The 12,433-nt window shown below is 46.2% G+C and overlaps 1 protein-coding gene across 1 annotated transcript; it reads left to right on the forward strand.

Annotated features, from left to right (window-relative positions):
- The first annotated feature begins 1,444 nt into the window (after nucleotides 1-1,444).
- LOC147683815 (P2Y purinoceptor 3-like) lies at nucleotides 1,445-7,691 on the forward strand. The gene has a single exon (XM_086944218.1). It carries the CDS (start codon nucleotides 1,508-1,510, stop codon nucleotides 2,480-2,482), a length of 975 nt encoding a protein of 324 aa, XP_086800344.1. The 5' UTR covers nucleotides 1,445-1,507; the 3' UTR covers nucleotides 2,483-7,691.
- The last annotated feature ends 4,742 nt before the right edge of the window (nucleotides 7,692-12,433 follow it).

The following is a 12,433-nucleotide window of genomic DNA, read 5'->3' on the forward strand; positions in this document are numbered from 1 at the left end:
AAAGTGAGGAACATGCAGTTAGAAGGATTCGTCATAAAAAGAATTATAAGCATTTGCAAAGCCAACAGATCAGTGTTTAGTGTGCTAGTGCATGAGAGTACATCAGACAGAGGGCTACAGTTGTAAAGGAGTCCCCCATGTAATCTAATGTAAGCACTGAAGTGTTTGTGGAATTTCATACCCAAATGACCAGCAGTATTAGGTGAGTGATGAATACACACAGGGCTGAGTTAGTAGCTGATAGACAAAATCTTAAGCCAATGGCTGAAGGACAGAACAGTTAAATAAAGCGATCAGCTTAAGAGGGTGGATCTAAAAACCACACTGCATATTGGTAGCAAATGGTGTTTTTAGGCGCTGAGCTGTCAAAAGCATGACCTAAAAAATAATACAACTATACTTACTGGATAAGTTAATGCGTGTTTTAGTAAAACACAGGAGAGGAGTTAAAAGAAGTTGTCGCCTGGGCTGGGCGGAGGGATGTAAAACATGCCTGACCCTGCACACTTGGAAACGGTCTTTCACCACCGCAAAAGCCGGACATTACACAGATGACACGTCCTATTTATACTGTAGGGGGCTGGCCGCCCCGGCACGCAGCAGCAGCACCTGCTCCCGTCAATCATCTGTGTTGTCACGAGCTGATGGCGTTGTTTGCGTGGGCATTTGCGTACTCTTCCAAACAGACGCGCAGCCGCTGGTACACAAATCAGAAACCTCGAAGGGCAAGACGAGTACTAGAAATTACTATTTTACCTTGACGGTGAGCAGAGTTGGACGAGACCACTTGGAACTCCGGACTTGTGAGGAAAAATAAGAGACCGGTACCGATGCGTGTCTGCTCTGGGAAAAAGCGGTGCCCTAAAGGATTTTTCTTACTGCACCTTTCGAAAGATCGATTTAATGTAAGTAGACTTTGGGTGCGAGTTAGAGAAGTGCTGACTAGTGAAGGCAAGAAACACACGCTGGTTTTACTAAACTTTTTATTCTATGGAATTGCTTCATATTTTAATACCAAGTGTCATGGAGGGGCGGCGGGTGTAGAGGGGGTGGGGGGCACGTTTTAACAGCGAGGAGCAGTTTAAATCGGAACCTCTACTAGAATGTGGCTGGCAAACGGGGGAAATTTAACACAGCTAAATTTAGAGGAGTGAAAAGTGTCCTGCTGAGACACCATACCCAGGATAGCACCTGCGACATGCAGAAAGGAAATCAGAAGGAAGCGGAGCCGCGTTGTCACGGTGCCCAGAACAACGGGCACACCAGTCACAGTTTTGCTTTAGTATTGCATTACAATTTTTATGAAAATATAATTTGAAGCATGTTATGGTCTCTCGGTGGCAGCAGTATAAATATAGGGCAGGCACACAGGACATTGCAAAAACTGTTATAATGTGGGATATATGGAAATAACTGAGTATTTCTAAATTCCTGACAGGCTATGAACGCTGGCGCCTCTGGGTGAGCCCATATCCCCAGCAGGTAGGAAAAGCATACAGTGAGAGTTATGAAGATGGAACAGTCTGAGGAAGCGGCTGTGTATGCGAATGGTACCACCCTGTGCCCGCTGAATGAGAAGTACAAGCACATCCTCCTGCCCCTGGCCTACAGTGTGGTGTTTGTGCTGGGGCTGGGGCTCAATGGGTCGGTCCTCTGGCTCTCCTGCTGCCGCACCAAGGAGTGGACCTGCAGCACCATCTACTTGGTCAACCTCGCGGTCGCAGACCTCCTCCACGTCTGCTCGCTGCCTTTGCTCATCATCAACTACACCTTGAGGGACAACTGGCCCTTTGGAGAACACATCTGCAAGCTGGTGAGGTTCTTATTCTACGCCAACCTCTATGGGAGCATTTTGCTTCTGACTTGTGTCAGCGTCCATCGCTTCCTGGGAGTCTGTTATCCCATAAGGTTGATCCACTACAGGACAAGAAAACTAGCCATTGTGGGCACGTCTATCTCTTGGATCCTGGTCATTGTAGAACTGTTGCCTACAGCTGTTTTTGCACACACTGGTACAGTGAATAACAAGACTGTATGTTATGATCTGACCAGCCCTGATAACTTTAGCAGCTACTTCGCATACGGCATGACTTTAACTGTGACCGGCTTTCTTCTTCCTTGCTGTATTATATTCCTGTGCTGCTGCCTAATGATTAAGAGCCTGATTGAGAGTAACGAGAGCTGCAACGTAGGCGGTCCCATGCGGACCAAGGCAATCCGCACAGTTCTGCTCGTCTTTGGTCTTTTTGCTGTGTCGTTTGTTCCATTCCACGTAACACGTACAGTCTACCTTGTTGTTCGTGTATATTATGCTGGACACTGCTCCTTATTGCAGGGTGTAAGTATTTCTTACAAGATTTGGAGGCCACTAGTCAGCTTCAACAGTTGCGTGAACCCACTTCTGTACTTTCTAACTGGAGATAAAAACAGGGTTCGCTTCATGAATGAACTGCGAAGTTCCAAAGTGGGCCCACCACCATGAAAACACGTATGGAAGGGACTTGTGTTCTTTAGAGAGGAACATGGGGTTAAGAGGACCTACTGATCTCCACAAATACCCAATCAAGTACTTCAAATGGAGAAAAATGCAGACAACAGGCACCACTCTAACCCGATCTGCATCTTCTTTATTTACATATTATGTAAAGCCAACATCAACATCACAAACTTAATCTATATAACCACTCCAAATGGCTTTTGTAGTCACAATCTCCGTCACAAAAATTCCCCCACCCCCATTTAATGACTAAACAGTTTTTGCAATACACATTAGTGTCTCTAATGACAAAATAACTCAACTCTAATCGCAATTACAAGTGCTTGCCTATCTTTCGAGGTCCACCTTTTGGTTTGATAGATCTGCACCAGCTCTCAGTTGCCTCTAAGCAACTCCCACAAATTTAAAGTTATCTAGCAAAGTTCCAGGTTTTGATACAGAATGCAAATGCCCCCAAAATAGATACACCTACTACTAAGCACATTATATTATTGTGTGCTAGGCGTCAGCTAATGCACTTTGGCACCTCGTCGGGGGTATGAAGCACTATATCCATGTAACTACAATGTAAGCTCACCAAACATCCCCAGTGTCTTAAACTTGATAAAATCTCAATGTGTAGTTTCAAATCTTTCTGATTTAATCTTCCCTGAAATAGGGAGAACTACAAACAAGCTCCTATAAAAAGCTTAAAGATAACCCAAGCCTTTCTGAGCTCATGGCCTTTCCCCTCATTTTGTACTTCAAATGTGAACTGGTCTCAGCTCTGAAATCCAATACATTAATCAGAAAAGATCTGTACATTCTTTACAAGAAGGAGATATTAAGAAAATGGGATTCATTGCTCTGCAGAGGAAGTGCTGAAACTTGAAATATATGTATTCATATTATAAAGATGACAGACACTGTAAACTCCTTTGCATTACATACGTTGTGTACATCACGGTTTGAAGGACATGAAATCAAACTGTTAAACATATATTAGAACATTGGAATGTTGGGAGCTCCATTGAAAACAATGGAGTGCTCCGGGCTTATAAAGCCTGGTATAAGCCTGGAGGTCCAACATTCCAATGTTTCTTTGTTCACAGCTCTGGCTGTGAACAAAGGCTTCAGGGAGCCTGAAGGGGTTCCAATCCCCTCACGCTCCCATAAGGCTTTGTTCTTTTTTGTTAGAACAGTCTGCCCTCTAGTGGCAGAATGTTCTAATAGCTTTATAGCCCTTTGTAGCTGGGCTATACCGGGTATTAAAGTCCCTCTCCCTTGTTTAACGCTGGAGAGGGCCTTTAATAGCCGGTATAGCCCACTATGGCGGGCTATAGGGCTGTAATAATTTTTTTTTTTAAAATAAGGGTTCAGTCTCTCCTTTTGGTTTTTCGTAAGAATCAATTCTCTCTGAAGAATTGGATTCACAAAGATTTTGCCACAATTTACCCTTTTACTATCACTCCTGTATTACATAAGCAGATAGGAGTAAACCCGGAGTTCTCATGACTTATTCCTTAAATTTAGGAGTAAGAAAGGAGTACTATTTCAGACTTTTTTATAGCAACATCTTAGAGAATCAGGCTCACAGTGTTTTCTCCACCGACAACCCCTGGTAGGCTTGCTGGGGGACGGTGGGGTTTTGAAGTGCAAAGAGATGTTGTGTGGCTGTCGTACTCTCGCAAAATAGACAGAATCTCACACAGCTAATTTAAGTGTGCTTGAAAACATTTTATTAAGCATATATATTTGGCAAAATAAGCATTTCTTTTTATTAGTTTAATTTTTTTTTATTTTCATCAAAGGAGGTGGGGTAATGTGTACCTCAAGAGGAAATCTTATCCTTCGGCAGGAGACATTTTACTCCACTTCATCCAGTCACAACTTAAAGTACACTTTTAAAAGCAGTCATCATCATCCAAGGGTTTGAAATGTATAATATTTTCTGACAAAGTGAAAGGTGACATTGAGAGTCCTTAGTGGTAAATATTTCCTCAATAATGCCTGGATAGATGAACAAGAGGACGGGGAACATCAGGGCTAGAAAAGCAAACTTGCATGCAGGTTGGTTATAAAATCCATTACATTAAAATTCATTTATCTGCTGGAGAAAAAAAGAAATGAATATTTTCTCATGATTGTAAATATTTTTCTAGTTATAACATGAGACTTTTATAAGACCCAAGCTCATTGATCTTTCCCAATCAAGTGCGCAACTAAGGTTCAGGTTCAACAAAGTTTGCACCGAGGAGATAAAAATTGAGAATATGCACTCACCTACCATTCTTGCTGCTTGGCAAGACAGGAATGGAAAACAAGCATTTACAATGCAATAGGTCTCGCATTTGCAAGAGTTAGAGCTATCGGCGTCGTAAATTACAATGTCTTATCTATGTGCTTTCCTTCACAGTACAGTGGCCTTTGGGACCTTGTAAGTATTTAGCAATGCAATATATTATCATGGGTGCTGTCTGTGGTGTTCATCAGGGTAATCGGCTGGTTAAGAATCAAAGCGGGTTTTGTGCAATAGCAGTAAACACTGCGCTCTGCCAGTCTTGTGCATTTTTATATGCTTGCAAGCATGTGCTCAAGGGGTTGGAATTCCAAGGATACACTTGGCAAGAGAGTAGAGAGAGCCTTTTCAATGTGACCTAAATTCAGTTTGCAACGGCCTACCGCCATGCCTGCCCAGATCTAAAAGGCTTTTTTATGCAGCGTTGAACATAAAAGAAGTTGAGTACACTGTGTATCTAATAATGCTGCACTACCAGGGCTCGAGTCGGGGGACCACGCGGGTGGACGGCGTCCCCCCACTTATTTCACGGGAGCTCGATAACTGGAGCAAATGGAGCGACACATTCACTCATTGACCTCTTTGGGGCGAGATCGGTGCTCATTCAGAACGCTGCTCACGCTCTGGCTTCTCTGATGCAATCGCATCTAAGGGGTGAGCGATGGGAGGCAATGAGTCTGATGGTGCGAGACACCTTTCGTGACGTCACTTTCTGTTGTGACGTCAGCGTCCCCCCACTTCTTTTTTTAGGACTTGTGCCCTGTGCACTACCCCTATCTTGTAAAGACAGGTGTCAAGAAACACAGTAAGTGCAGCTTTGTTTCTTTTATTTCCTTGTATTTTAGGGGCTGCTAAGTTTACAAATGGGCTGCTAGGTGTACAGAGGGATAAGAACCACAGGGCATTTGCGATGGTGGACAGATGATGGCAGTGTGTTTTAATGGCCCGATGGCAGTGTGTTGGAGGTGACAGCACTAAGTTTAGTTTAGCCAAGCTAGCTCCAAACCATAGAATCGAGCTGGAGGCTCTCTCTGTTTGACTGCTGTAAATCATTGTTATGAGGCCTGTGTGAATAACTGGCACACGTGCAAGTAACCCATGATGACTAGACAGCCAGATTAGTAGTGAATCCAAGTAGCAGGAATTCATTACACCAACAACACTAAGATGAGTGTACCTGCTCTGAGAAATGGAGACAATTAAAATGTGCATGTGTTGGGTCTGAAATAGTGAATGGCCTTCTTACCTAAATATAAAATCGATCCTGCTGAAGCACGACTGTTGTGACGTTGAACCAATCATAAACGGACTTCTTTCACTGGGTGATTCTTCAGGCGAAGCACCCCACCTCTCTGGAACTAATATCTAATTAATGCCAGGGCTGAAACCAAACTTCTGAGGTTTAGCTAACTATTTATGATCTGTTGCTCAAACAGATCCTAACAGATGCAACGGAAGACATGCTGGTTGCAGACTGTGTCTCTACAATGTGCTGTCATCTAAAATGTTCCATTAGGCTGACTGTGTCTTATCTTCACCCGGAGACCCCGGATGATTCTTTTTCAGCAAGAGATGAAAAGCCTTTTCTCCAGGCTCTTCTCGATGGCCCCTTCTAAGCAATGCACTCCTGTCGTCTGCCTATCAATATTCATCAACTCTTAGTATGGATTGGCGACTTCACTTGCGGGTCATATTAAACAACTTCTTTTTCAACCTATTAAACTTAACTTTGATTTAAACACCGATACATATAACGATGTGACGTTACCCATAAACCAGTACCGCTTCTAAGGGACAAAATACAAAAACATGAAAAATGCAACCTTTTTGAGGTCACGCTTGCGTTGCAGCGCAAAGTGCTGCTCCGCGAGAGATTTTTTAAGAGAGGACTTTGAGAAGAGGGCTTTAAGCCCCACCCCTCATTTCCATTGGCCGGCGTCACTGTTTATGCTAAACGGTGGCCTGCCATTGGAAATTAGGGTTTTCTGTTCACGCCCTTTGTCTCCGAGCCGGACTGGCTCGCATGCTGTGCAAAGCAGTTTCTTATCTTTACGGGGCCAAACACATGACCCCATAAAGATAAGATATCCCCATACTCGGGCTACAGCGCAGTCCTCTTTCGCATTCGGGACGCGCTTGTTCTTTCAGTTAGTGGTGTCTTGTTCTTTGGCATACTTGACTCGGCGAAAAGACGGAGGCCGGACTGTGAGATCTGTCTTCGAAGGCGTACCCGCGGCAGCCTGTGTTTGCATGTGATAGCACATTGAAGCCAGACCTGCTGACTGGGTTTGTTTGCTTCTATATCTCTTTACAAGCTATGCCTCCTCCCATGCATGGCTTACATCCTCACTCTCGGATGCTCACTGTGCCAACCGTAGCATTAGCATGCACATTATTGCTGTAAAGGAAACATTAACTTATTTTAGCTCGCTATCCGAAACAAGCCCTGGAGCATGTTGGCTTTTATGCAGTCACTGTATTTGTTCAGCTTTGTCTTCGTTTTCATGCTAATACATTTATACGTAATCAAAATTCAAGGCACTGTGAAGGCAAATTAAAAGGAAAACAATTAAAGATACTGTACTGGCCATCTTTCTTGAAGCTTAATGTTGTCTTGTAGTTAATGCACGAGTAAAAATAAATAATAGGAGGCAATAAACCATGCCTCGCCACCGGTGCTCATTACTGGTGTCAGGATAAATTTTAATGTTGGTGCCTGTGATGTACTTTTTCTTCTTGTTTTTTTATTGTCTTTGATGTTTGCTTGACTGACTAGTATTCAGGTTATTGGAAAGTCATGTTGATATAATTTACGATTTCAACTGCATTATTGGATTTACATTAGAAGTCCAGGGGTCTGCGAGGTCCGTAGATATGCGCAGGGGCATATTATCCTCAAAAGGCGATAATGATCGCCAGCGAAAGGCATCAGCATATTTTTAATCGCTTCTTTTCCTTGACACTTTTCGCATTCTTATCAACATATTATGAACACATCGGTAAGATGCGATGGTGTCCGGGAAAGAAAGCGATAACACCCGCTAACACGCAATAGGCATTCATGCGATAGCATGGGTTCAGCGCGTTAGCGGTGCGCTAGCGTCAATAATATTTCAGCTAATGTGATGGAGTGCCTGAAAACCCCCTTTATGACCCGATCAATGGATGAATTATGCAGCAGGAACAACAGTGAATGTTAACATGTATGTAATTCTGTGAAAGGCCGGATCAGGACAACATAGTGAGGCCTGTGATGTGATGCACCTTCTGGACATGAGTAGAAGCAATGGCTGTAGCTGAATAAAATGTACCTTCATACAACCTAAGGGCCTAATAATGAAGCATGACCTGTACCTCTTTGGTGTTTGTGGCTCCTTAGAAGGAGATCAGGGCTAGTCTCCCTTATGTACCTCCTGTAGCACCATTTTTAGTAAGGTTTTTATCAGGTGTTAAATTCATGCGTTACTCGGGACTTAGCACGACTTTTGTTATCGCGGGACAGCTTTGGTAATAGAGCGAAGTGGTGATAGCAACTTTTACAGTGTCATTTTTGTAAGGAACGCCTACCTTGCATGTCATTAGCGATAATTATCGCTGGAATGCAAGGCAATAGGAAAACCGGCAGCTAACGCCGAAAAGCTGGTGCTAACGGATGCTAGCGCAGGCTTTCTAATAGGGCGATAATAATATCACAGAAAAGGGGGTGGTGATGAACAGAGTGTCTGAATTAAGCAGACCACTCTTACCCAGTCCAAAGATCAGGGCGTTTTTGGCCACTATAGGTGTGGCAGGGTATACTCAGACATGAGTCCCTTTCTCACTGCACCATCAGGATTCAAGCAAGCTGGGCCGAAGAAGGCTGAAATGCCAGAAACCGGTCCCCGGTAGCTTGTCTCCTTTCTGGTGAAGAATTGGCTTGGTAGTTTAGTCTGCCCTGTTCCCATGATGCACTGGGCCAGGGACAGACTGATTTGCATATAGCCAGGTTCTGAGCTGGGATGGTGCAGTGAGATAAATAACGGTGATGGATCAAGCCCTGATCTTTGGACTGGGTAAGAGTGGTCTGCTTAATTCAGACACTCTGTTCATCACCACCCCCTTTTCTGAATCGTTTTTGGCCACTAAAGGTGTGGCAGGGTATACTCAGACATGAGTCCCTTTCTCACTGCACCATCAGGATTCAAGCAAGCCGGGCCGAAGAAGGCTGAAATGCCAGAAACCGGTCCCCGGTAGCTTGTCTCCTTTCTGGTGAAGAATTGGCTTGGTAGTTTAGTCTGCCCTGTTCCCATGATGCACTGGGCCACGGACAGACTGATTTGCATATAGCCAGGTTCTGAGCTGGGATGGTGCAGTGAGATAAATAACGGTGATGGATCAAGCCCTGATCTTTGGACTGAGTAAGAGTGGTCTGCTTAATTCAGACACTCTGTTCATCACCACCCCCTTTTCTGAATCGTTTTTGGCCACTATAGGTGTGGCAGGGTATACTCAGACATGAGTCCCTTTCTCACTGCACCATCAGGATTCAAGCAAGCCGGGCCGAAGAAGGCTGAAATGCCAGAAACCGGTCCCCGGTAGCTTGTCTCCTTTCTGGTGAAGAATTGGCTTGGTAGTTTAGTCTGCCCTGTTCCCATGATGCACTGGGCCAGGGACAGACTGATTTGCATATAGCCAGGTTCTGAGCTGGGATGGTGCAGTGAGATAAATAACGGTGATGGATCAAGCCCTGATCTTTGGACTGGGTAAGAGTGGTCTGCTTAATTCAGACACTCTGTTCATCACCACCCCCTTTTCTGAATCGATAATAATATCACTGCTTTATCTGAAAAAAGCTCTGCTAAAGCCCTTCCTAATACGCCCCACAGTGTTTTACTCCTTCCCTTCGCAACGCAGTCTGGGAGTAAGGCTGGTCTTGCAGATTCTGGCTTGAGCTGGCCGTACAAACCAGTCATTGGTGGCTGATGAATTAAAACCGGGAACCTTGAGCGTTTTTGAGCACCGGTTTCAAGGCGTGGGGACTTGGCATGCTTTGTGAATGTTTATAAGTCTTGTATTCTTTCTGTTAGTGTCTGTCAGTTAGTGACGCTAATACCGGGTATTTAGGCGGCGACAAGTTTGCTTTGTAGTCCTTGCACGTGCCAAGTGTGCATGACTGCGCCTAAAAGGGAGAGCGGAGGGATGCAATTCTAATATTGTACCTGCATCACAGATGCTAAATATAAGGATTTAACTGGAACGTCTTTTTATTTGTTTATTTAAGTTTTTAAAAGAATCAGTAGATCCTATTCAAGTTATTCGTTTTGTGGCAGTATGTTTCTACTCCTTATGGGAAATCCAAATTTTACTTTCCATTCAGATGGCATGAAAGGAAAGATAAGAGTTGGGCAGAGGACAGGAGGATGCACTAGGTCTCGCCTTTAAGCGAGTAAAAGCTATTGGCATTGTAAATGACAATGCCTTTTATTGACTTTTAAAAAACGAAAACAAAAATAAAACGCATTGTCATTTGCAATGTAAAAACTCAGGCGTAGAACAGCTGCAGTTCCTTGGGATGTTGAGCTTGGAGGCCAGTGCCAGTGAGAGCAGCAGGATTCGGGCAGCTATCAAGGGAAAGGCAGGCACGTGGAGCACTTTGTGACGGGCCATGCTGCTCTCAGTGTATGAAACGCCAGAGCCTGGGAGCACCTCTGCCCCTTAGAGAAGCAGCCAACTGCCCAAATCAGATCACGGGCAGCGGCGGCAGCCCCATTCCATGGAACGAGAGACGCTGCCGAGTTTTGGCACAGGAAACGGGAAGCTGCCGCACGTTGCACTTGCACCTCTTTAAAGTTGTTCTTACAGGAGATCCAGCTCCCTGTAGAAAAAAAATTGCCGCCTTTGCCACTATTAGTGCGACGTTAGGACTGTAATGTTGGGCCTCAGGCCCACATGACGCTCAATTACTGACACTGACACACGGATGTATGGTGTAGCAAATGGCCTCGAGCACGTGCACCCGGGCAGTTTTATTGACAGGGCCACGTCCCTCGTGGCACCCGTGATGAATGGGTGTGGGGGTGCAGTGTGCCCAGCCCTTGAGGAATTGGCTGGCATGACAACTTCCTGCAGGACACTAGAGCGTGTCTCGCAGGATACTACATTCCTCCCCAACTTTATTGAGGGACAAACAACGGGTTAGTCCAACCTGTGAGGATAAAGCAACAGTTAACTGGATACCACAGGGTCCATCAGTCTCTCAAGTGAGGTGGCAGGACGAACAGCAGACCTGGGCTGGTGACTTTGCTTGCGGCAGAACCTTCTCGTGGGCAAGCGTAGTTTGACCTGAGGGCTCAGGACATGACCGCTGGGTTGGAGACGTCCGCTGCATACCGTCAGTTCGCTGACGATGACATGTCTTGCATGGCTTCCGCTGTGCTGACATCGGTGATGGTCTGTGGTGAGTTCTAACAGTTCCTTGCATCGAGAACATGGATGTAGTCCCAAGTGAGAATTCACAGAGGTGTTGCTGGGCCGACTGTCCCTGTTGAACTGCTGGACTGTGACCGGTCACCTGTTGGTGGGGCAATGTCTCTTCTCGCTCTCCCTCTAGGGGAGGCCAGTTGTCGGGGTTGCTGCGGGACTGCAGGAGGGCTGTGCTGAGGGCCGCTTGGGTGCCATCTGGGGGCAGCTGCAGGACCGCTGAGGAGCCGTTACTTAGTCGCACGCACAACTCTCACAGGTGGATGAGTCTTGGCCAAGACTTGCACTCACTGCCGTGGTTCTGGTGTAGTCCAGGTTCCCAGGTGTCTTCTGATTTCTTTTGTTCAGCAGGTGTGGCAACAGTGTGGGACACCAGTCCACTTGTGCTCTGGTAGTGGTGTTGTATGACGCAGGTGATGATGGCTGGGTGATGGTGGTTGCCAGCCATGTGGTGACTCGGGATGACAGGTGGTGATGGCTTGCTGGGAGTGTTGGATGTCAGGAGGGACTTGGCAGCCATGTGCCTCCGCCTTGCTGAGGTAGAGTGTCGGTGGCGGCTTGACACGTAGAGTGTGGGGATCCTCTCTTGCCTGGCTTGGGGCCACTGCTGACTCAATCTTGAGGCGGTGCGAAGACGGAGACTATGTGATGATCTTCACCCGTGGCATCTGTGGCTTAGACTGTCGACGCTCGAGACGGACGGTCGCCTGGGGAAGCATTAGGATGAGACACTCTTGGCGCTTGCTGCAGCTTACTTTCGGTTCACCCATGAGGCTGTATCCAGGGATGTCGGTCCGCCTTGGTGGCTGTCTGCTGTGTCAGGGTGTGCTCTTGGCTTGAAGTGCTCCTCAGTCTTCTCCCTTTGTTGGTTTGTTCAGCCCACCTGTGTTCATCGGGTCTTCAGGGTGACAGGGCTGTCACTCTTTCTTTTCTTCGAGGGCGTTGCGCTTGGAACTCAAGGCAGCGCTGTCATTGCACCCGCTTCTGCCTTCACTCTGGCGTGCTTGTCTGAACTGGTCACTTTGTGACGTGCTCCCTGCTTGCTGGGCGACGTGACGTCCGGTCTTGTGTCGCTGGTTGTTGGAGCGCATGTAGATGTGGCGGCCTGCCACGTGGGGTGTGCGACTCCTCTCTTGCCGATCTTGGGTCGCGGCTGACTCCGTCCTGAGGCAGTGTGAGGGAGGACTCCATGGGTGGTC

This window comes from Lissotriton vulgaris, chromosome 11 (genome assembly GCF_964263255.1).
Source record: "Lissotriton vulgaris chromosome 11, aLisVul1.2, whole genome shotgun sequence".
NCBI lineage: Eukaryota > Metazoa > Chordata > Amphibia > Caudata > Salamandridae > Lissotriton > Lissotriton vulgaris.